The sequence below is a fragment of the Polychytrium aggregatum genome (assembly GCF_025602895.1).
Source record: "Polychytrium aggregatum strain JEL109 chromosome Unknown BJ171scaffold_28, whole genome shotgun sequence".
Lineage (NCBI taxonomy): Eukaryota > Fungi > Chytridiomycota > Chytridiomycetes > Polychytriales > Polychytrium > Polychytrium aggregatum.
This window is the reverse complement of record NW_026516230.1, coordinates 474,805-494,447: the sequence shown is the minus strand read 5'-3', so window position 1 is coordinate 494,447 and position 19,643 is coordinate 474,805. Positions and strand designations below refer to the sequence as shown.

The following is a 19,643-nucleotide window of genomic DNA, read 5'->3' as shown; positions in this document are numbered from 1 at the left end:
CGTCGTCTCGATGGAATTTATGAGCCCTTTGAGACCCCAGGCCGTCCCGGAGCACCTTTCTGGCATCGACAACATCTCTCTGGCTGTCATTTCCGCCCACTCACCGCTCCGCTCCCACTTGGCACCGACCGTCTCTTGTTTCCAATATCTCCCGCATTTTGTCCATTTGCTTCTTGACCCTCCACACCAGCACACCAGCACACTCCAATAGAGCTTCATGGCTCAGGCTGATCCGACATGAATCCGAGACGCGAGACGAGACGAGACCAGACGAGGCCGATCTCGCTCGCGCCTCGCCTGCATTCCCCGTGCGCCCACCTGATTCATATGCGTGTGGCTGAGCCGATCGCCAAGCCACGCGCCTGCTTTGCCGCCGCTATATAAGCGCCCTGGCCTGGTCGCTCCTCTCTGGCCGCCGGGGGGCCTTGGAGGGAAGCTTGTGTTTAAAGGCAAACATACGGAAGCTCTTTCTTCCCCGTCCCCTCGCGGGGGAGGAAGGCGCTTCTCACGACCTTTGGCAGTCTCCCAAAAAGTCCTAGTAGCTCGAGAGGAGCAAGGCCGTATGGGTCGACGTCGTCACCAGCAAGCCGACCCCCTTTTTTTCTTATCCTTGGGACCGCAAGGTCTCTTGGGGGTTTGAAACCAGGCGCGTGGACAGCCACCTGTGAAGTGCAATACACAAGTCGCTCTGGGATGCCTCGCTTGCGGGGCGTCTGGAGCGGACTCAATTGGGATGCTCTTCCTCCACGGCCCCCCCCCTCCCCTAAAAACTACGATGAAAACGAAAGCAATCTGCCACCAGATCCGATCTGATGCGATGTGATGTGATCTGATCTGACTTGATCTGGTCCTGATCCAATGCGATGTGACCCGACTACTGATCTCGTCGCAGATCGGCCCGCAGTCCGTCCATGCGTTTGAGGGAAATAGCGGTCTATTCTCTACGTATCCTCTATTGCCCAATCGCTCTGCGTTTCACTGCAGACAGAGCTTGGTTCGCCGTGCATCCACGAGCTTCTCGAGCACCCGGCCAACGCGAGTGCCTGCCAGGTCGTTCTCGGTGACGTTCAGAATCTTGAGACTCTTCATATCCTCGATCTCGCGAAACACCTCGCTCGGCGCCGCAGCGAGCGCATTGTTGGCCAGCAGCAGATAGGTCATCAGGGGCTTGTGGTGGAGCAGTTTCTCGAGGATGCGGCGGCCGCTCTTGGTCTCGCCGAGCTGGTTGTGGGAAAAGGCGGCAATCTCCAGGCGCTTCATCTCCCCGAGGGGCTCAAACAGCTGCTCTGCCCAGTCCAGCGACAGCTGCGAGAGCCGGTTCATCTGCAGCTGCAGCGTCTCGATCTCGGGCTTGTTGCAGAGCCCGAAGCGCAGAATGTCGCTGCCGTTCGGGCTCGTGCCCAGCGCATTGTTCGACAAGTTGAGTCCCCGGAGCCGGTCCATGTGCCCCAGCCGAGACAGGTACTCCTCGGTCTCCTCCGGCGTCAGGGACCCAAGGGCATTTTCGCTCAGGTCGAGCGACCGGAGGCTGTTGCGCTGTAGGAAGTACAGCAGCAGCTTGCGTCCGTCGTCCGTCGAGCCGAGCAGGTTGGAGCCCAGGATGACCTTCTCGAGTCCCCGCAGCTCGGCGATCTCGGTGCTGAGTTGGGCCTCGTCCTCCTGCGCCAGCCGGAGCTGGGCCAGGGCGTTGTCGCTCAGGCCGAGCCATCGGAGCCAGGGCTTCTGGTGCAGGGCCTGCTTGAGAATCTCCTTCCCGCAGGCCGACGTGCCGAGCGCATTGAAGGACAGGTCCAGCTCCTCGATCTTGGCCATTTCGCCGAGGCTCCGAACGACTGGCCCGGCGGCCTCCAGCGAGGCCTTGCCGAGGTTGTTGTTGTCCAGCATGAGTCGGCGCAGATGGGGCTTGTGGTGGGCCAGGTACTGGAGCGCCTTGATGCCGCCCTCGGTGCTGCCGAGGTCGTTGTGTGAGACCTGGATCTCCTCGATTTGCTCCATCGCAACAAAGCTCTGGAACAGCTCCTCGGCCTCCTCGACCGAAGGCTGCCAGAGCGAGCTCCAGTCGAGCTTCAGGATACGCATTCGCGGCTTGGACGACAGCAGGAAGCGCAAGAGCTCCCGGCCGCCCTCGGTCGAGCCCAGGAAGTTACTTGCCAGGTCCAGCTCCACCAGCTCTGGCATTCCCGTGGACTTGAACTCGGCCTCCATCGCAGCAACGTCGTTGGCCGTGATGCGGCACAGGTTGTTGAAGCACAGGTTGAGGCGCTGCAGACGGGGCTTGTTTCGCAGCAGGAGGGTCAGGATCTGCCGCCCGGCTTCGGTCATACCAAAGTCGTTGTGTGAGGCTTCGAGGACCTCGAGTCCGTCCATGTGGCATTCGCCAAAGACCGACAGAACCTCTTCCACAGGCATCTTCTCGAGATGGCAGGACGTCAGGTCCAAGATCTTCATGTTGGGCTTGTCGTGCAGGATGTGGCCCAGCAGGATGTGGCCGCTGCCGAGAGCGCCCATATCGTTGTCCATCAGATCGACATGCTTCAGCGTCGTCGTCGTCCTGAGCGCCCGGAAGAGGTGGTTGGCGCCCAGCGCCGTGATCGACCCGAGCTTGGTCGATCGGAGCCGGAGCGTCTCGAGATTGGGCTTCTTCTGCAGGAGATACAACAGCGTGCGCTTGCTGCAGCGTCCAAGACCAAGCTCGTTGTGGGAGACGTCGATGTGCCTGAGGTTGACAAAGTTGCGGAGAAGCTTGAGAGTCTCTGGATTGGTCCCGTTGTCGAGGTTGTCGATGTGGTTGATCTTGAGGTGCGTGAGGGACTCGGGGTCGATCCGGGCAAGCACCAGACTCACAAACTCGGTCGAGACCCGCGAGAGACTGAGGCGCTTGAGGTTCTTGAGCATCATCGGCGACGTCGCCTGGTCCTCGACATCCTTTCCCGTGCGATTCGTCTGCCCATCCGAAGCAAAGACGGCCTTCCAGATCTCGAGCACATTCTCCTCAATCTCTGGGTCGCCCTGGAGGTTCGAAATGATCAAGGTTTCGACCGAGGTCAGCAAGACCTGCATCGCCGACTGGAACCGGCGGTGGCGCTTGGACGAAGTCTCTTTGACAAGGACCCTGAGGTTGTCGTAGATTTGGTAGATGAGCTTGGGTGAGAGGATCACGACCTTGAGCATCGTCGGCTGCTTGCGCCATTCGTCCGGCTCCTCGCTGATCTGCACCAGCGCGCGGGCAATCTCGGAGGTGCTCGCTTGCGAGCTGGTGGCTGGAAGGAGCAGCGGCGAGTACTGCGGCATCACCAGCGAGAGATATCGCTTCTGCTGGGGATTGAGGAACCGGCCAAGGCGGTAGATGATGTCATTGTTGAACTTGGACAGCTCGGAGGGCTCCATGGCGCTGGTGCGGCAGCGATCGCAAGAAATGGCTAGAAAATCGACAGATGAGGGCGAGTGAGTACCCGTTGCGCCCGATTCGAGTGCACCAGTCGGTCGGATGCCGTCGCAAGGACACTAATTGCACAAGAGCGGCTGCTGGGTGCCGTCGAGGCGATCAATCAAGCGGAAACCCAAGTGCAAACCGCAAACCGCAAACGCACACACACACACAGCCACAAACCAGGACGGACAGCCACACACACACGGCCACACACACACACAAGCCCTGGCACAGAAGGGCCTTGTCGTGTTCCTCTTGATCTTCGCCGCCATCTGCATCGTCGCCCGAGCCTGGTCCTGCTGCCCACCGCTGTCCACAGCTGCCCCCGCACGACAAACACCAGTCCTTCCCCGGCCTGCCCTCGCCGCCGCATCCGTCTCGCACCCGATCCATCGGCTCCGCTCGGCCCTCGCCTCCCGGAGCAGCCTCGACGACCAACCCGTCCGCTTTCCATCGGCTATCTCTGGCCCAGCCCAATGTCGCTCCGTCCCAAGGCCATCGATTTCAAGGCCACCTATGTCGACTTTGAGACCAACCTGCGGGCCCTGTATTCCCCGTCGGACCAGCGTCTGACGGGCATGAACATGTTCCAGGCTGTCTACGACATGTGCACCTGCTATCCAAAGGGGCAGGCCGATCGGCTCTTTGACTCGATCGCCGCATTTCTGACGGGCTATTGCACGCAGGTCGCCAACGTAAGAGACCGCGAGTCTCCTATCCAGTCGCCGTATCTTGAAACGCACCTCTTTTGGTCCAACTCGCGTGGCGCCGACTTTGGGCCGCATCGTCGTTGCGCTGCCCATCTAATCCTATCGTTCCTATGCTTGCCATTTCCATCTGCCCACCGTCGCGCATCGATCAATATGCATTCGCCACCTTCATGGGACGACGACGCCATGGATCCATTGTTGCCGCTCGTGTATCGACGATTCGTCTGGGTCGTCCCGGGGGCCGGCAGCGACTGCTGGAGTTTGAAGAAATCGCACCCATCTACGTGTCCGAATGGAACAGCTACCAGACCGCCTCTCGCTATGCCAACTCCATCTGCGACTATCTGAACCGCATTCTGATAAAGATGTATTCGAGCAAAGTGGGCTCCGACGCCAAGTATCGCCGGCAAAGCATCGAGGCCGTGAGTATGCGATTCGACGAGCACGGGCCATTTGCCCCATTGATTCGATTTGTGTGCATCGTCGTCGACCAGGCCCAGAACAGGGTCCGGCTTGAACTCTGTGTCCGAGAAGGAGCAAGACAGGGAGCCTGAACTGCACCGCCGAATGCCAGAGAGTGGCCCGCGCTCACCCGCTTGTCTCGTGCTCGCGTATAGCTGGCTTACAGCCTGTGGGTCGAGCACGTCATCAACCGCCTCAAAAGTCGGTCCAACCGGCTGATCTTCCAGGTCTCGCAGTTGATCGAGAAGAACCGGGATGGAGACTCGATCTCGGCAGACACGGTGAGGCAGGTCATGGAGTCGTTTGGTAAGATACGTGGCGTGATCCCAAATTGTCGCTGTGGCAGAGGGGAGGGCAGGTGATCCCGCGGTGGCGATTGTGCTGGCAGGCTTGGACGGCAAGACGATGCATCTGCTTCGAGCTTCCCCTGCGATTGCTGATTATCTGCTCTGCGCCCGTCGTCTACAACGAATGCACCACCAATGTCTGCGACATCATTCGGCATAAAGTCGAAGTCTACCGATACAAGGACCACCACCTCCAGCTGTACGTGGAGGAATATGAGAGGAGCTACCTCGAGTCAACCCGATCCTACTATGAAACAGAGTCCAGCACCTTTGTGGCATCCGAATCGATTTCCAACTTTATCCAGAGAGCTTCCCGGCGGCTGGCCGAGGAGCAGGAACGGACCACAAGGTTCTGCCACCCAACATCGTTCGAAAAGGTAGACCCATGTGGTTGATGCAGGAGCGGCGCTTGGCACTTGCGAGCGACTCCATCGCCAGCGCATCGGTACACTTGGTACCGCCATGTACTTGCTGTAACGAATCTGATGTCGGTGTCGAGAACCCGCAGTGGAGCCGCAGTGGAGCCGCCATCGTCGATCTGGTGCCTCCAGGCCATGACAATGACTCACTGTGCTGACCCGACCGTTTTGGTGTATATCCGATGGACAAGGTGGTGCGGGAGTGCACCAACCAGTACGTGGGCGTCCACCAAAAGCGCATCCAGGCCGAGTTTGTGACCATGCTCGTCCGCGATCTGCACGAAGGTACAGCCAGGGATACGCATTTGGTCGGGCACCGCTCTTCGGGCAAGCATCTCGTCCCGACCGGGATTGCATCGACTAACTGGTCGTCTCGGCCCTATCACGCTGGCTCGCAGATATGACTGTGGCATACGACTTGCTTATACGGATACCCGACGGCACACTACCGCTCCTTGCATCGCTGGAGACCCACATCAAGGAAACCGGCACTAAGCTTGTCGAGACCGTGTGGTCGGCTGCCACCAAGGTAGAGAGCTTGGCTGTACACTCCCATGTTCAACAGTCCCGTGTAGCTGCATCATGCACATACTGATCCATCTCCTAAATTGCATCCTCTGCACTCGATGGCCTCACGGATCATTCTTACGCTTCCACACCGCTGATGCAGAACCCTTCCGAGTACGTCGATGTTCTTGTGGCCCATCACGCAAAGTTCACCGAGATGTGCACCAAGCTCTTCAAGGGAGATCTCATATGCATCTCGACCGTCGACAATGTAAGCGTGATGCCGGTGGGACACGGACGTAGTGCAAGTTTATTGGCGGATACATCTACGAGCATGCATGCGTCGCCTGATTCACCGAGTGGGCAGCTGCACTCTTGTTCATCCTGGGGCAACGGTGTGATCGAGAGAGCGAAGCATCCGCCACACGACAGCGAGTAGGCGCTGATCCCCCGGACTTTTTCACCAAAGGCCCTGCGATCCATCATCAACAACCGCTCGCTGCACAAAAATACCGGCTCGGCCGAGCTGCTGGCCAAGCACGCGGACAACTTGCTCCGCAAGAAGAGTGCAAGCAGTGAAGGCGACGTCGAGGAGAAGCTGTCGGCACTGGTGCGTCCCTCGGCGCTGATTCTGTTGCGCCTGATGTCGCTGAATGTTGAGCACCAACGAATGCCGCTGCTGACGCGGCGCATCCACCTCGATCCCGCTGTTGCAGATGATCCTGTTCATGTACGTCGACGACAAGGACGTGTTCCAGAAGTTCTACTCGAGAAGTTTGGCCAAGCGGCTGATCTACGGCGGCTCGGTGTCCGATGAGGCCGAGCTCAGCATGATCACCAAGCTCAAGGTAGTGTGACAGCACGGACGAGAGAGAGTCGAGTGTCCGACAGTGTAAACATGAAGTGTGAATCACAGCTGCGCGGCCCCATGGCTCAGACTCGCTCTAATCCCTGTGAAACTCAATGCTCGGCATCGGCACGCTTCGTTGCTGAATCGGAACCGACAATGACCAGATGGCCTGTGGCGTTGACTATACCAGCAAGCTGCTCCGGATGTTCCACGACATTGGCGTGAGCGACGATCTCAACACGAGGTTTAGGGGCCATCTGGATCAGCAACACAAGTCGCTCAATCTGGACTTTAGCATCATGGTCTTGACGGCCGGGTTCTGGCCTCTCATGAATGCGCCATCTGAGTTTCAGCTGCCGGCCGAGGTGAGGATAGCGGGCCGTTGCGATCTGGCCCGGTGGCCCAGTACGGCTCAGTGGCGGCTCTATCGTCGCTTGAATCGTGCACGGGAACTCACTCTTCCCCATTCGTGGCGCCGATGACACTGTGGTGGACGCTTCCATTTCGCAAGATGGAGCAGAGTGTGATCTACTTCACCCAGTTCTATACCAGCGTTGCCTTCAACGGACGCAAGCTCACATGGCTGCACCATTTGGCCAAAGGTGTGCGCAAACATTCGCTTGGGCAGTGTGTGTTGCACCTGCTCTGTCGAGGCCGGGGGCCCATGCAATCGATTGGATCTGTGAGCTAACTATTGGTTTGTCTAGCCGATGTCAAGCTCATTGGCTTTGATAAGCGGTACGAGTTGAACGTATCGCTCTACCAGCTGTCGATACTGCTGCTGCTCAACTCGCTGCCCAGAGTTAGTCTCCAAGAGATCGAGAAGCAGACCAAGCTCAGCCAAAGCGAAATCCAACGATCGCTCAAGGCAAGGAAGGCAGAGTTGTTATCGACAATGGGCCGGGGGGAGTCAGGCGGTATGAGCAGCGCGTGTTGACTGGATTTGATCTCGTTTGTGCAGGCGCTGGTGGACATCAAGTTGGTTGAATTCAACGAGGGAGCCTCTGAGATCTCGGTCAACGCCAAGTTCACCAGGTGAGTGCTCGCTGCGGATCCGCATCAACGACGAGCCGCTGGCACCATCTCGAGAGAGAGCAGTCTCACATTCGTGGCTTGTATCTCGCTCGCGACTGTACAGCAAGCGGATCAAGATCAAAGTCACTGCAGGCGTGCAGGCCGACACGCCACAGGAAGTCGATGCAAATCGCAAATCGGTCGAGGATGATAGAAAGATATACATTCAGGTGGGGCCAAGTCCGAGCCCTGCACAAGAGCGACATGCGACTTGACTCTGCAGTGTTTCCAGGCGAGATGGATCGACCCAGCAGAGAGTGTCTGAAACGGCACTGGCAGCACAGCAGGCCGCGGCGATACGTCCAGCCACCGCCACTTGCTTACGTCTCCGCCGCTCTTTGCTTCACAGGCGGCGATCGTCCGGGTGATGAAGTCCCGGCGCGAGCTCTCGCACAACCATCTGATCCAAGAAGTCATCAGCCTGTCCAAATCGCGGTTCAGCCCCAGCATACCCGTGATCAAGAAGTGCATCGAGCATCTGATCGAGAAGCAGTACATTGAGCGGAGCAATCAGAATCGGGACCGATACGTGTACATCTCATGAGCCGTCGGTGTGGGAGACTGGCGATGAAATATATCTGTGCGATGCAGCCATCGACAAGCTGGCCATGTTCTGGACACGCGAAATCCACGCTCTTGTCACGTGTGAGCGTCCACGTGGACAGACTCTCAATCGATTCGCTGGCTTGCGGCCAACACAACACAGCCCAAGGCAGCAGCGATCGCACCGGCCTCGACACCGACATCACCAACATCGACATCAACGACTGCAACAGCAGCAGCAGCAGCAGCAGCCGCTAGAACCGCCCGCTCATCTCCGTCCGCCGTACCCGCCCCCGCACTCACACTCGTCGCAGCCATGATCCACATCCGCCAAGCTACCGTATGAGCTTGTTTCCGATCTGATCGCAATGCCGATACGAACGCTCGCACTGGCCGCCAGATCGACAGCCGCAGCGACGAGAGGGCAGGCCGCCGAGGGTTGTGCTGGACTGAAGACGAGGCCGTGCCCGTCGACGGCGACGGGGGGATGCCGATCTGCTGCCAGGATGTCTTCGAATCGATCGCTGACCTGGATGCTTCACTTCCGCACCAAACCCAGTCCGACGACCTGTTCGCGATGCAGAACTGCAACCTGATGAACCTGCCGGAGAACTACGTGATGAAGTATTACATCTACCATGCCCTGTCGTGGCCCCAGCTTTCCTATGTCGCCGAGGACCACAAGGGCCGGATCGTTGGCTATGTTCTGGCAAAGATGTGAGTGGCGTGAATACGATATCCATGCGCGTTGGGTGCCGATCTTGCGAGTTTGAGCGAGGACGGATGGGCATTGCCAGGAGAGGCTTGATGGAAGCGCTCGTGCTGCTGCTATTGCTATCCTTGCTGCTAATTTCGCTTCGCCGCTGGCTGTGTTTGCATTTCCCTTCTGAACGCCTTCTCTGTCGCTGCTCTGTGGGCTTTGGCCAGGGATGATGAGCCCACCGATGCCTCCAGTCCTCCCCACGGCCACATCACCTCGCTGTCGGTGATGCGAACCTGGCGCCGTCTCGGTATCGCCGAGAAGCTCATGACACAATCCCGTAAGTGCAGCCCTTCCCTTGATCAACAGTAGAGCGGACCGGAACATGGGCCAGGCGCAATCCGGCTGCTTGAGCGGCGCTCTGTGCTCGGTGGCGAACAGAGAATGTAGCTTCCTCCAGATCCGCAGGACGGTCGTCGACTTGCGGATCCACCCCACAGCCTCGCTAACTCACTTTGGGTTCTTCGCCCCTGCCCGATGGCAATCTCCCAACTCCATCATCCCCAGAGAATGCCATGGTCGAGTGCTACAATGCCAAATACGTTTCGCTACATGTCCGCAAATCGAACCGAGCTGCCCTCCATCTCTATCGGGACACTCTCAAGTTCAGGTACGGCTCTTGTACCATCATGCTGTGCAGCATATGTTTGTGCGGCGAGCGAATGAGCAAGCTGCTGGCAGACGTCTGGGTCAATCATGGCTTGGGCTGACTGGCTCTGCCTTGCACTCCCGTCCAACGATCCTCTGTTTTGTGGGGGGGGGATATTCTGCGACTGATTCCGAATCACATTGGTACTGCTGGATCCGCTCTCTGGACGGTGATGCTTGCATCGAATCATCATCCAACCCTTCCTCTGCCCGAACTCTTGCGATGACCTGATGGGACTGGACACAACTTCAATGTCTCGCTGGCAACAATCTCCCATGCACTCTTCGTTGTGCCATCCAGCGTCAGCGAGGTGGAGACCGGATACTACGCCGACGGAGAGGACGCCTACTGCATGAAGAAGGTCCTGCAGGAGTAGGATCTGCTTTGTCTCAATCCCCCTTCCCACCCTCAATACAGCTTCTCTGAGCGGGATAGTTACTTGCCGAGAGCCACGACGGGACAGGTAGAGGATATGAAAAGAAAAAGTATATGGTGGGCAGTTCTTGCTGATACAAACAATGTAGATATCGAATGTGAGAGTATTGCGTTCTTCGCAATAGAGAGGGGGCGGGGTCGATGCCATCCGCCGTTCCAGTTCCCAACATCAACAGCGCCGAGAGGTCCACACAGACAAAAGCAGAGCAGCCAGGCGCTTTGCTTGGAGGAATGCCGAGATGTAGATTCAGGTCCAAAAATGCTAGCTGAAAGGTAATAGGTAATAATATGCGAGCAACCCCGACAAAACCACAACACACCAACTACCACGATACAGGCAATAAATAAGGGATGCATGGAATGGGAGAGATACTCCTCTCATAGATTGATCAGGCACATGGCGGTCAAAACTGTCGCCACAGACGGTCATTCCGGCAGAGTCGAGCGCCATTCCGGGACAATCTGGGTCGAGACGATGCAAGAAATAGCAGGCATCAGAGCTGTACGATCTTGAGTGCGGTGGAGGGTGCAATAAATAGCTGCAGAACAGAGTCGAGGGCACGAGGTTGCTTGGCAGTGGACGCAGGGGGGATCCGTTGGGTCGTGGGAGCGGCATTGCGGCGGCTACTTACGATCAGCGTCCCCCGGAGCGGCTGCACACTCGCTAAAGAGCCAGTTAAAGAGTCGAATCGGGGGGGGGAAGCGGGGAGGCAAAGGCGGAAAAGGGAGGTGGAGACAAGCGGCAAGCGAAGACGGGAGGGGTACTGTGAAAGAAGGCGGATTTCATACAAGGCGATAGCTAGAAATGTTTGACATCGAAACCAAGCCTGCGCCGGCATCGAATAGGGGAAGAAATGAGAGGCAGGCGACACCTGCGCAGTGCCAGATGCGCAGGGGCCTGTGGGAGAATCATCGGTCAAAAAAGAAGGGGGAAGGGATGGAGCAAGATACAAAGAGAAAGCGTGCGAGGGAGAAGACTTGGCAGGACGGTCGAGGGAATAAGGCGCAATGTGAAGCCCTTAGTTAGCCACGACGAGGGAGCTGCGTTCGTTGGATTCGACGGGGGAGTCGTTCGCGGATCGTGGCTGGACGAAAGCGAGAGGAGACTGGACGTGCGGCGCAAACGACCGAGGGTTCTGTTGAGAAACCCACCGTGCCAGGAGAAGGTCAGAAACGGCATGGACAGGAGAGGAAGAGGCCGAAGCGCAGTTGGTATCCAAGCGACCGGCTCAGGAGGGAAATGCACACGCAGGCAGACAAACAGACAGACAGACGGGCAGGGCAGGGCAGGCCAGCCCAGCAGATTGGCCATCGACATCCGCCTATCGACGAGCCCGGAGCAGCATCGGCGCAAAAGGCCCACTCTCGGCACAGTCGGCTGGACAGGCCCTCGGCCGCCGCGACGAGCTCGCTGGCATACATGCGTGCGTCGGCATCGATGGCGTAGCCAAGGGCAACGAACTTACTTTGAGGACAGGGGTGCGGCGCTCTCTTTGCGCAGGAATAAATAGTCTATTGTTCGGAGCGTTGGCGCCGTGATTACTGCTGGCGAGCGGCGAGGCAGCAGCGGCGACGGCGGGTCCTCGCTGCGATGGTTGCAGGGACGGGTCTTGCGAGGCGTGGCTCTCGTAGATGGTGGAGACGTGGCCGTAGTCGCCGATGCGATAGGAGACGCAGAAAGGATCGATCCACAGCACCAGGTCGAGCGGGAAGAGCCTGGCGACCGGGGCAATCGACTCTCTGGAGGGCAGCGCAGACAGCAGCGAGGACACGATGACGGGGTCGAGGTTCCCCGCCAGGTTGGAAAGGGAGCGGAAGGCGCTGCCCTTGTGGGGACACTGCAGGTCCCAATGGCACGAGTATTTTGCGAGCAGCGACTCGATAAGATGGGACTTGAACTGCGAGACCGAGTCTTTCGAGGACTGGTGGAGCATGAGATACCTCGAAAGGAACTCGGCTGCGGTGGTGATTTCAGTCAGCATGGTGGCTTGAGGGAGGGGGGAACTTGGCGAGGAAGCGCAGCGGAAAGACAAAGCAAAGGTCGCCGAGAGGAGCTATCTTGGGGGGAAGCAGTGAGGTGGAGCGGGGGGAGCAGGCAAGAGCGGATGCAGCGGGCGAGAGGAGCAGCGCGGGCTATATATGTGGAGAGGGGATGAGCTGGCGATGAGCTGGCGATGAGCTGGCGGTGAGCTGGCGGTGAGCTGGCGGTGAGCGGCAAAGGAGGACGGCGACGGAGGGGCGCAAACAGACCAAACGGTGGAGCGTCGGCGACGTCGGATGGATCGCTCTCGCGGGGCTCTCGGTGCGCCCTCGCCCGCCGCAGTCGCCTGTGCTCGCCCAGCTGGCGGCGAGAGGCGAGAGCGCCGCGGCGAGATGTCCAGCCGCAAAGCCACCGCTGCATCGCCACCCAGCGGCAGAGCGGGTCACGCGCCGCTCATTCGAGCCGCCGGCTGCATTCCAGCTAGACAATCCAGCCAAACAATCCAGCCAGCAGCGGCCAGGTGACCAGCGGCCAGGTGACCAGCGGCCTTCCAGAGTGTGCTCCGACGTTCCAGCAACAAGCAACCCATGTGGTCTGCGTCCCCTGGTCTTGGTCGGGGGAGGAAGACGACGCCGACCTAAAAATAGCTCCCGGCGAATGTGTGCGGACGCCGTCCTCGTAGCCTGCCTTCTCGTCAGTGCCCGCTGACTGCCCGGTGATGATACTGCGGGTCGTCCTGTGATGGCCCTGTGGGAGGCCTGTGATGGTTCTGAAGGCCGTCCAGCGATGCTCCGGTCCAGCGATGCTCCGGTCCAGCGATGCTCCAGTCCACGGCCCGATCAAGGCAAGCTGCATTCTGAGGACCTGCTGATTGCGCATCGCCCACTGGCAGCACAATGCAAGGATTCGCCTGACCTGCGCTCGCCCGGCTGCCGGGCGGTTTCCCGCATCGACCCGCAACTCTGAGCGGCTGGATCAACAAACAAATCAAATCAAATCGAAAGCGAAATCGATGGCGGTATATAGGGGGTGAGGAGGACGCCAGCCCCATCGGCATGCATCCATCGACTCGTTGTTCTTCTGCTCAGACATGATGCACCAACCCGACCCGCTGTCGCTGCCTGCTCCGGGCTACTGGGGCCATCCAACTTCCACTGTGGACTGGTGCGAAAACAACTACACCGTCTCGTGGTATATTGCCGAGTTCTTCAACACCATATCGAGGTACTGCCCAGTACTCTTGCTCTGCTTGCCGAGGGTGGGCAGGATAGGCGGGCGGGCGTGTGCAGGAAAGCCCATGCCGGGGTGGCAGGGATGGGATGCACGATGCGGTGCGTGGGAAACGGGATATGCGTGCTCTCAGATGTCGCCGCGGTGCATGGTCGAGGACAGCCCACTGTCGCAGCGACCTGTGAACGAAGCTGGGGTGAGCAGACGACGACGACCTCAGATGTCGCCGTGGCAGCGCCGTTTGAGCCGGAGACCCGCATGGCGGACTGCCCTGCATGCTCGCTGCAGCCAGAGGCACTGTTCCGGCTGGTCAGTCGCTGTGGTGCGTCGAGGAAATCGGTCTCGGCTTGCCCGAACCAGACTGTCTCGCACCCGCACAGAGGGAAATCCCGGATGGAACGAGGCTCGATTGCTGCGGCGACTAACTCGTCTGTTGGATCGGCCCAACCAGCGCATCCATGGTGATCCTTGCTCTGATTGGCCTTTGGTCCAACGCCAAGTTTGGTGCCCGATTCGTTGTCATTTTTGCGTCGTTCTTGGTCGTTGGCATTGTGAGTATCAAGAGCCCGCACCGATGTGCACGCGTATCCATTGCTTCGATCCCTTCGATCCCTTCGATCCTTGGATTGCTTCGATGCACCTCTATATTTTTGTATCCACACCCCATTCTTCCATCCCTGGCTGCGTACCTGTCGTCGCTGCGTTGCATCACACTGACTCTTTGTCCCTGCTCTGTTGTGTCTTTGCAGGGGAGCATCATGTTCCATGGAACGCTGCTGTTTCCATTCCAGATGCTCGACGAACTCCCCATGTGCTACACCTCTCTGGCCATGGCGTACTCGCTGCTCGAGCCCTCAAAGAAAAAAAAGTACGGCTGGACGCTCCCCGCAGCGATGACGGCCTATGCTGTTGCCACGACCCTCGTTATCGCATCGAACCAGAACGCGGTCCTTCAGTTCTTCTCCTTCCATCTGAGCTTTGGACTTCTTCAGATATTCGTGTTCGGATCGACGTACCACTTCATCCGCGACCGCAGCGACGACGCCCACCGCATCTGGTGGACCGGCATTCGGCTCTATGTGTTTGCCCTGGTGTTGTGGCTCGCAGACCTGAACTTGTGCTTCCTGATGAACTCTCTGCCGATCAATCCTCAGCTGCATGCCTTCTGGCACATCCTTGCTGGGCTCGGCTGCTTCTACACCTGCCAAGTTTGCGTGCTCCATCGACTCGACGGGCTCGGTCGTGTTGGGCGAACGGTTCGCCTGGCCAGGATCATACCCCTTGTTGTCGACGGTGGCGAACGACTTGTTTGCCGCACAGTGTGTTGAAAAACAGTAAGGCATGTCATTTCTCTTGGACAAAAACCCGCCGAGGTTGGATCATGCCATGCCCAACCAACGACGGAGTGGGTCAAATCACCTCCGCAGATGTCCGTCCCGTGGAGTCGGTCCAAGTCACCAGTATCTCATCGGCCGAGTCCGCCACGACGATGTGAACCCCGATCGGCGTCGTCCAGCCAGGTCGATCAGCATCGTTCAGTCTGCGTGTTGAAGTGCTCCATTTCGCTTTGGCCGTGCTGTTCATTTTCCAATCATACCCTTGGCCCCCCCAACCTCATACTCCGTGACTCGAGCTGGACAGCGCTGCCAGTGCAATACAGCTTGTGTGCTAATAAGACATATGTCCCCGTTTCCTCCGCTGTCCTTGCGGGTTGAACGATCTCGGCTGTGGGATTGCTTCTGGTCTTGGTTGGGACAGCATGCTCTCCATACTCGGTCGACACTTGGACATGGGCATCTATTGCCCTGGCTCCGCGGGATGTGTGGCCGTCGCAGATGATGCCACTGCGAGTCTGGTCAGACGTGGCGGAAGAGAGATTTGACAGTGGCACCGATGCCGCAATAGTGCCGTCCCGCTGGCATGTGTCTCGCGCTCGCCAGAAGGTTTTTGGGTGCCTCCCAACTACTCTCCCGACCACCCTCCCGACCACCCTCCCAACCACCCTCCCAACCACCCTCCCAGCCGTCCGCCAGCCCAGTGCTTGTGAGCTGCTCCTTGCGCTTTCAGCTGCCATCTGTCCCTACTGCTCCTGGCGTTTTCAGTTGCCATCTGTTGTCCGCTGCAACATCCCACTGGACTCGGACCCGACTCTCCAGCCAGCTGCCGCCATGTGGAGGCAATTGCACCATCCCCTGTTCTGGCTCCTCTGTATCGACGCAACCGTCGCATCCCGATCGCCCACGACAACCATGTTCGCCCACGACAACCTTTTCCGCACGGCCCAATCCGAATGGACTCGCATCGGATCCTCGCGGCCACCAGACGCACCAGCCGCCTTTGCTGATCGGGCCGCTGCGCGCTCTCGTTCCCCAGCCCGTCTGCGCTGCCAGGGTGGCTCGCCAGCAGTGCCACACAGCCTGCTGTAGATTGCCACTGTCAGCACATCTCCTGTCGGTGCTGGCTGGGCTGGGCCGAGTGGGAGCCATGGGCCGATGGGCTGGTGTCCATGGTGGCACTGATGTACAGCAGTACAGAGGCCTGAGCGCCTTGTGCGCTGTCCCGCAGGACATGTGATGCCCCCACCGGCACCCGCGGGGCCTTGCTCAGGGCCCATCCAAGCCCCCAGTCGCGCAGGAGTGGGTCAGCTGGGGATACATGTCGCACATCCGTGTCCACCGCCGGCTTGCTGCTAGCTTGTTGCTGGCTTGTTGCTGCCCGGTGCTGTCTACCCAAGCGCTGTGCCGTGCTGGATCTGGGCTCTCCGCGCCCTTTCGCGCCTCCACTCACCCAAAGAGAGTTGCATCACGGATCCGTTGTTGGCTGCAACCCAAAAGCCATCCCCATTCCTTGCAGATCTGTTCCCATGGCGCACATGGCGCTATCGCCCCACCCGATTTCATCTTCCCAGGCGACACCATCCTCGTTCGTGGGCTTGTGTGGGCCGCCGTCCCCATTCCGAGCCAGCGTTGTCAGCCAGCTCCTGGGGAGTCGGCTTCCGAAGATATAAACCCATCCTCCCCCGTCCCGTCGACTGCCCCTCACCTTCTATGCTTGGTCTCCTCGCCCGGGTCTAGCTGCAGCCTGTCGACGCCAACATGAAACTGACCTCCATCGCCTCGTCCCTGGCCGTCCTGGCCTTCATCCCCGCCTCGCTGGCCAACTTTGCCGGTGACTTCCAGTCGCTCGTGAGCTCTGGCAAGCTCAAGAAGATCAACGGCACCTCGTACTATGCCGGTCTGGCCGGCGACCTCCGCGGTTCCGTCACCAACACCGTCCTGCCCTATGGTATGTCCCTCTTTGCACTGCACCGCTTCCTCGTTCTCGTGGCCATTTGCCTCCATCTGGATCGTCCTTCGCTTTGCTGCCTGGCGCTCATCTGTGCCGTCGGCTGCCTCCAGGACCCGACAAGCGCCAGGCTGTTGCCGATGAGGTCTCCAAGCTCTTTGACATCTGGGTCAACCGCCAGTCCAAGATCGACCACTACGGCTCCGATCCCCTCGCCGTCTTGGGCGACATTGTTGGCAACGCCAGAACCACCGACGACCTGAGCTTCCATCTCTCCATCTCCCGTCTCTTCCTCTCCATCCGCGATCTCCACACCAACTACTGTAAGTGCGGTGCACACTCGCCCCGGTGGCACATGCTGCAAGTTGTGGCTGTGCATGCTGATTCGCTCGTGTCTGATACTGCCGTCAGCGACACCCTCTGTCCGTTCCCACGGCTGTCATCTCACCCCTGCCTTGCCATTGATTCCCACAGACCTGCCTCCCCCTTATGCCTGCAACCGCGCCTTTCTGCCCTGGGGCTTCCAGTTCGTCGACGGCCCCGACTACTGGCAACCCACCCTTGCCGTCGCCGGCTTTATCAACGCCGGCTTCCCGCTCTCGCAGTTCTACACCCCCGAGGTCCGTGCCGCCGTCGCCAACGTCAAGCTCGGCCACACTCTCGTCAGCATCAACGGTCTCGAGTTTGGAGAGCGTTACTTTGAAGACCCCCACAACTACCAGACCTACGGCGCTGCCGGAGCCAACGACCAGGGCGGCATGCAGCGCTACGCTGCCAAGCTCTCGGCCTTCAACGGCCGCTCGGGCCCGCTCCCGCTCCCCGAGGAGGACAACCTCAAGCTTGTCTTTGCCGACGAGAACGGCAGACAGTACACTGTCTCCGTGCCCTACATCCAGCGAGTCGACGGCGGCTGCATTGCCCCTCTCCTCCAGTCAAACGGACTCCAGGCCGAAGAATCCTCGCTCCTGTCGGACCCTGTCCCTCCCCCCAAGAAGCTGCCTCCTCAGATGTACGACCCCACTAACGACGAGTACCGCGAACTCTTCCCCGACAACTACATCCCTTACACCCCCACTGGCGAAGGCACCGTCCTGTACTCAAAGTATACCAACAACGGCGCCAATGTCGGTGTCATCCGCATTACTTCCTTCCAGGCCACCACCGGCGACGACGGCGCCATCCAGACCATCCGCAACCTCCTCGTGAACGAGTTCAAGGACACCGACGGTCTGATCATCGATCTCCGCAGCAACGGCGGAGGCTCCATCACTTATGCCGACTCGCTGCCCCAGCTCTTCAAGTACGGCTGGGTTCCCTACTCTGCTCGTGCCCTGGTCTCCAAGACCAACACCAACCTCTTCAACAGCGCCAGTATCTCGGAGCGCGACTGGACTGCTCCCTACAACGCTGGCTTGGCGGCCGGTAACAAGTACAGCGACTTGCATCCCTTTGACCTCCCCAAGGACGTCAACACCATCGGTGTCGCCTACCTCAAGCCCGTGGCCATTCTCAACGACGCCAAGTGCTTCTCGGCCTGCGAGCTGACCTCGGCCAACTTCCAGGACTTTGAGATCGCCACCATCTTTGGCGAGGACGGCCAGACTGGCGGTGGCGGCGCTAACGTCGTCGAGCACACCGCCAACTTGGTTCCCTGGTCTGCCGGCAGCCAGAATGCCTCTCTGGCCTTCAAGCTGCTCCCGTATTCCGACTACCCCAACCCTTCGTACCAGCCCAACATGCGTGTTGGCTGGCGAGAGCTCATCCGCTCTGGCCCCAACGCCGGCAAGAGTGTCGAGGACGACGGTGTTGCCTCGGACGAGACCCCCATCCGCCCGACCGTCAAGGACGTTCTCACCGCCAATGTCTCGAGCCAGTTTGACCGCATTGCTTCGTACCTCAAGGGTCAGGGCGAGCAGACCGGCCGGAACAAGCTCTACTTCAACTCTGAGCCATTCTACTTTGAGCGCAAGGCCGGAGAATCGATCGACATCTCGGGTGTCGTCGGTGGCTTCCGCACTCTCACTGCCGAGCTCGACGGCACCAACCAGACGTCGTCCGTCGCCGGCACCAGTGCAAAGTCCAACTTCACCGTCAAGATCACTCCCCCTGCCCAACTGGGCTTCTACACCGTCACCATCAAGGGTGTTTCTGACTACTGGGGCACCGACGATGCTCCCGCCCTCGTCACCAAGCGTCTCGTGCGCTTGACCCCTGCCCTCAGCAGCTACCTGACCTTGCCCGACAACTACACCTTTGACTATGACCTGAACAAGCCGTACTTGGCCCTCTACAACCGCCACAACTCGCCCGAGCACGGCTGGTACATCAAGGACAGCCGCCTGGTCGTCGGCCACCCTTACGTCGACAATGTCCAGTCCACCCTCTCGTTCTTTGTCAACCTCAACGCTGCCAAGAAGTACACCGTCCAGCTCGAGATCTCCTATGACACCGAGCCCAACTACGACTTTGTCTATCTCAAGTCCGTCAACGCCGCTGGAGACTCGACCACCTTTGGCCAGTGGACGGGCAACAGTGGAGGCTTTGTCAACGTCTCGGGCGCCGTCCCTGCTGATGCCAAGGAGATCCAGCTGGTCTTCTTCTCGGACGGAGGTGTCGATGCCAGCGGTGTCGAAGTCAAGTCCCTCAAGATCGTTGCTGCTTAAAAGTTTCCCGTGTTCGGGGGGATGGAGTTTCTGGTTCCTGTCTTGCAGCGTCGATGCATGCGACCCTGTGTCTGGCATTGGGCGAGTCTCTCAGCGGGGCGCTATTTCTATTGGTTTAGACTCTCTATGAAGCGCACTTTCTAATGGATATGTGAGTGCAAGTGACTATGATTCTAATACAACTTGGTCAGAGCGAAGCAGGATATCCGTTCCTGGGTCCTGAATACACAGCCATCCACATCAAAAGCGATCAGTCAGTGCTCCATGAGGCGTACCTCCAGGAGGCGTACCTCCAGGT

At 59.1% G+C, this 19,643-nt stretch overlaps 5 protein-coding genes across 5 annotated transcripts; 3 read left to right on the top strand and 2 right to left on the bottom strand.

The window, feature by feature from the left end:
* Positions 1-903: 903 nt before the first annotated feature.
* BJ171DRAFT_512560 (uncharacterized protein) lies at positions 904-3,553 on the bottom strand. Its single transcript, XM_053111666.1, has one exon. It carries the CDS (start codon positions 3,385-3,387, stop codon positions 976-978), a length of 2,412 nt encoding a protein of 803 aa, XP_052964980.1. The 5' UTR covers positions 3,388-3,553; the 3' UTR covers positions 904-975.
* Positions 3,554-3,701: 148 nt separating this feature from the next.
* Positions 3,702-8,417, top strand: BJ171DRAFT_512559 (Cullin). Its single transcript, XM_053111665.1, has 15 exons — positions 3,702-4,125; positions 4,389-4,562; positions 4,758-4,908; positions 5,112-5,326; positions 5,560-5,653; positions 5,767-5,897; positions 6,039-6,146; positions 6,345-6,485; positions 6,592-6,723; positions 6,890-7,090; positions 7,237-7,327; positions 7,433-7,593; positions 7,687-7,760; positions 7,864-7,969; positions 8,149-8,417. The coding sequence occupies exons 1-15, from the start codon at positions 3,907-3,909 to the stop codon at positions 8,341-8,343; spliced, it is 2,193 nt and encodes a 730-aa protein (XP_052964979.1). The 5' UTR covers positions 3,702-3,906; the 3' UTR covers positions 8,344-8,417.
* A 100-nt stretch (positions 8,418-8,517) lies between these two features.
* BJ171DRAFT_512556 (acyl-CoA N-acyltransferase) lies at positions 8,518-10,230 on the top strand. Its single transcript, XM_053111664.1, has 5 exons — positions 8,518-8,682; positions 8,902-9,059; positions 9,270-9,382; positions 9,610-9,712; positions 10,052-10,230. The coding sequence occupies exons 1-5, from the start codon at positions 8,659-8,661 to the stop codon at positions 10,125-10,127; spliced, it is 474 nt and encodes a 157-aa protein (XP_052964978.1). The 5' UTR covers positions 8,518-8,658; the 3' UTR covers positions 10,128-10,230.
* A 975-nt stretch (positions 10,231-11,205) lies between these two features.
* Positions 11,206-12,168, bottom strand: BJ171DRAFT_476376 (uncharacterized protein; the record flags this gene model as incomplete). The annotated part of the gene is made up of 2 exons (XM_053108828.1): positions 11,206-11,322; positions 11,653-12,168. 2 exons carry the CDS (start codon positions 12,166-12,168, stop codon positions 11,206-11,208), a joined length of 633 nt encoding a protein of 210 aa, XP_052964977.1.
* Positions 12,169-16,273: 4,105 nt separating this feature from the next.
* BJ171DRAFT_444090 (uncharacterized protein) lies at positions 16,274-19,591 on the top strand. Its single transcript, XM_053108134.1, has 3 exons — positions 16,274-16,682; positions 16,796-17,005; positions 17,157-19,591. The coding sequence occupies exons 1-3, from the start codon at positions 16,493-16,495 to the stop codon at positions 19,343-19,345; spliced, it is 2,589 nt and encodes an 862-aa protein (XP_052964976.1). The 5' UTR covers positions 16,274-16,492; the 3' UTR covers positions 19,346-19,591.
* Positions 19,592-19,643: the final 52 nt, after the last annotated feature.